The following is a 3,133-nucleotide window of genomic DNA, read 5'->3' as shown; positions in this document are numbered from 1 at the left end:
CCATTGAAAAAAAAACTGAGATTGTTATATTTATTTTCAATACAAACCTTTAAATTTCAAATTGCAGCTATATAAATTAACCCAATTAGCGATTAACAATAATCGGAAATGAATCATATTATTGTACCTACATGTCTAACAACCATTAGGAAATTTTTGAAAATGCCAGATTTGGCCACGGACTTATTTACATCAAACAGCAATACTATTATTGTCAGAATATTAACCATATCTCATAACTGACGTGTTTTAAGACTTGATAAATAATATATTTTATTATTAATGACATGTAATATATATACAGAGAAAAACAAAACTTGCGGCGCGCTCATTGTACGTTGAACCAGTTTTATAACAGAGTAGTATTAATTTATGAGAGAAAAATCACCGCTGTTGGTGTTCTGATTGACAGGCCATGTTTCCAGTCAAACAAAATACGCAACTTGGAGCACTGCTGAGTCTGCATATAAGTTTGTGTATAGTACAGGATAAGATGAGAGAGAGAGAGAGAGAGAGAGAGAGAGAGAGAGAGAGAGAGCCGTGTAAGTCATGTTCTACATCCTAAAACTATATTGAAAGAGAGAACCATATTAGTCATGATCTACATCCTAATATTATACTGAAAAGAATGTCTTCATCAACTGCCATGGTGAACCTTATCTCCAAGTCTATGGTGAAAGCTCAGCCCCCATCACAGCTACCCGGCGGCCAAATGTGCAACATAACCCCATGGGACCTTGCTATGCTCTAGTATAACTACATCCAAAAAGGCCACCTCTTTGCTAATCTCCCTCCCACCCTTTCAATTGATACCATCATCGACAGCCTCAATACCTCCCTCTCCGCCACCCTCCACCAATTCTACCCTCTCGCCGGCCGTTTAGCCACCCAACAAGAACTTGATAGTGATGGTAACGTGACTAGTATGTTTGTGTTTATCGACTGCAACAATGAAGGAGCTGAGTTCATTCATGCTGATGCTCATTCAATATCAGTGGAGGATGTTCTAGCACCATCATCTGATGTACCATCTAATTTAATCCGACAATTCTTCCCTTTTGACGATGCTGTCTGCCACGACGGTCATGTCCTTCCTCTCCTTGCAGTTCAGCTAACAGTGCTGGCTGATGGTATTTTCCTAGCTTGCTCTTTTAACCATGCAGTCGGAGATGGTACTTCTTATTGGTATTTCATGAACACATGGGCAGAGATTTGTCGTTCTGAAAGCAGCCAAGGTCATCGACATGTTCCTCTTGACCGTTACTTTATGGACGAAGCTAAGCCTCCTATAAAACTATCATTCTCTAATGAGTCTGAGTTCATTGTAAGGTACTCCCCTCCACCTCTCCGAGAGAAAATGTTCCACTTCTCCTCAGAAGCCCTAGCGAAACTGAAAGCAAAAGCCAATGAAGAGCATGGAACAAGCAACATATCCTCGTTCCAGTCACTCAGCGCCCTGATGTGGCAGTGCATTATCCGCGCCTGGCGCTTGCCGGCGGAGCAAGTGACTAGTTGTCGATTGGCCATTCAGAACCGCTCGAGGCTCCAACCACCTTTATCTCCAAACTACTTCGGCAACTCCATCGACGGAATCTCCTCAGCAGCGAAGGTAGGGGAGCTTCTGGCAAATGGGATTGGGTGGGCTGCTTGGGCGATCCATGAGGCAGTGGTGGCGCACACGGATGATGTCATACGTGGCAATGTTAGGAAATGGGTTGAGGCTCCGGTGATATACAATGGGGGCATGTTAGATGGGAAATTCTGTGTGTTGATGGGGAGTTCACCTAGGTTTGATATGTATGGGTGTGAGTTTGGATGGGGAAAGGCTGTGGCGTTGCGGAGTGGTGCTGCGAGTAAGTTTGAGGGAAAGGTGTCATCTTACCCAGGCTGGGAAGGAGGCGGTAGTGTTGACCTGGAGGTTTGCCTTTCAACAGAGGCCATGACTGCTCTTGAGGCTGACCCTGAGTTTCTTAATGTTGTTTCTCTGAATATAAACTGAATGTTTGGTAAAAGAGTCTGTTTTAACAAAATAAAAGATGAATTTATTCTCAGATTTAACCTCGTGTTGTTAAACACCAGATTCGGAACAGGGACCTCCGGCTATCTGCCAGTCTTAATCGTGGAAACTATGTGCTCTTGTCAGATAACAAGATTCTGATCCCACCTCGGGCAGGCTAACTTTATTAACTGTGCAGCACAAGTAGTTTTTTTTCCTAATAATAATAATAATAATAATAATTTTTAATGGCATTTAATATTATGTTGTTTTATGTTTTTATTTAATGGACCTCCAATTTTTATATTACTTTAGAAACACAAAATTTTGCTTCTGGATATGCGAATTAAGCTTCATATATGAATTATTGAAACTAAAAGAACTTAATATATATTTATTTAAAAAATTAATATATTTGAATTTTTATGGATGACTTAAAAATTTAAGTTATAGATTGTAGGTTTTTTGCAAACATAATAGTGTTAGCAGTTTGTGTGATTGCAAGGCTTGGAATGGAAATGATCCCTCAATGGGTCTAACCCCTTGTTTGGGTGGACATGTATGAGAGTGTTAGAGGCATGAGTAAAGAGAAAAAAACTATACAATGACCAAGCGACTTATTAATAGCATGGTGATTTAGAACCTTTCACATGTGGTGATAGTTAAAATCATGGATGAGAGCACATTTTTAGGAGTACGAGTAGTGGTTGTGTGTGCGGGCTTGCTCCTACTTACTCCGTCGAGATTTGTGCACACCTCTCCCTTTCTTAGCAACCTAGCGGCTCATCTTAATTGGCCAAAAACTGTGTCAGAGGTAATCACATTGGGAGGGTTCTGTGATTCCATGGTGGTACCTTGATGGTAAAATAATAGTTTTGCCTTTGAATTAAACCATAACATTGCTCGTGAGAGCTTGAGGAGCTCCAGCACCCATTAATCTTGTGAGTTTGGTCCCTTTTAAGGAGGATCAACCTTTTTTTTTTTAATTTAAACACGTCTGTGGATTTCATAAAAGCGCTCATCTTCTTTTTTTTTTCGATGGTTCCATTTCTTCCCTTTTTTTGGTTCCGTAGTCTTTTTGTAAACTTGGAATGATGGTGTTGACAACTGTGCATTTGTTTTTTCCATTGAAAATTT

At 40.3% G+C, this 3,133-nt stretch overlaps 1 protein-coding gene across 1 annotated transcript; it reads left to right on the top strand.

The window, feature by feature from the left end:
* The first annotated feature begins 523 nt into the window (after positions 1–523).
* LOC120280286 (uncharacterized acetyltransferase At3g50280-like) lies at positions 524–2,094 on the top strand. Its single transcript, XM_039287062.1, has one exon. It carries the CDS (start codon positions 926–928, stop codon positions 1,997–1,999), a length of 1,074 nt encoding a protein of 357 aa, XP_039142996.1. The 5' UTR covers positions 524–925; the 3' UTR covers positions 2,000–2,094.
* Positions 2,095–3,133: the final 1,039 nt, after the last annotated feature.

The sequence above is a fragment of the Dioscorea cayenensis genome, chromosome 17, assembly GCF_009730915.1.
Source record: "Dioscorea cayenensis subsp. rotundata cultivar TDr96_F1 chromosome 17, TDr96_F1_v2_PseudoChromosome.rev07_lg8_w22 25.fasta, whole genome shotgun sequence".
Lineage (NCBI taxonomy): Eukaryota > Viridiplantae > Streptophyta > Magnoliopsida > Dioscoreales > Dioscoreaceae > Dioscorea > Dioscorea cayenensis.
The sequence above is the reverse complement of the archived record's forward strand: the minus strand, read 5'-3'. Positions and strand labels throughout refer to the sequence as shown.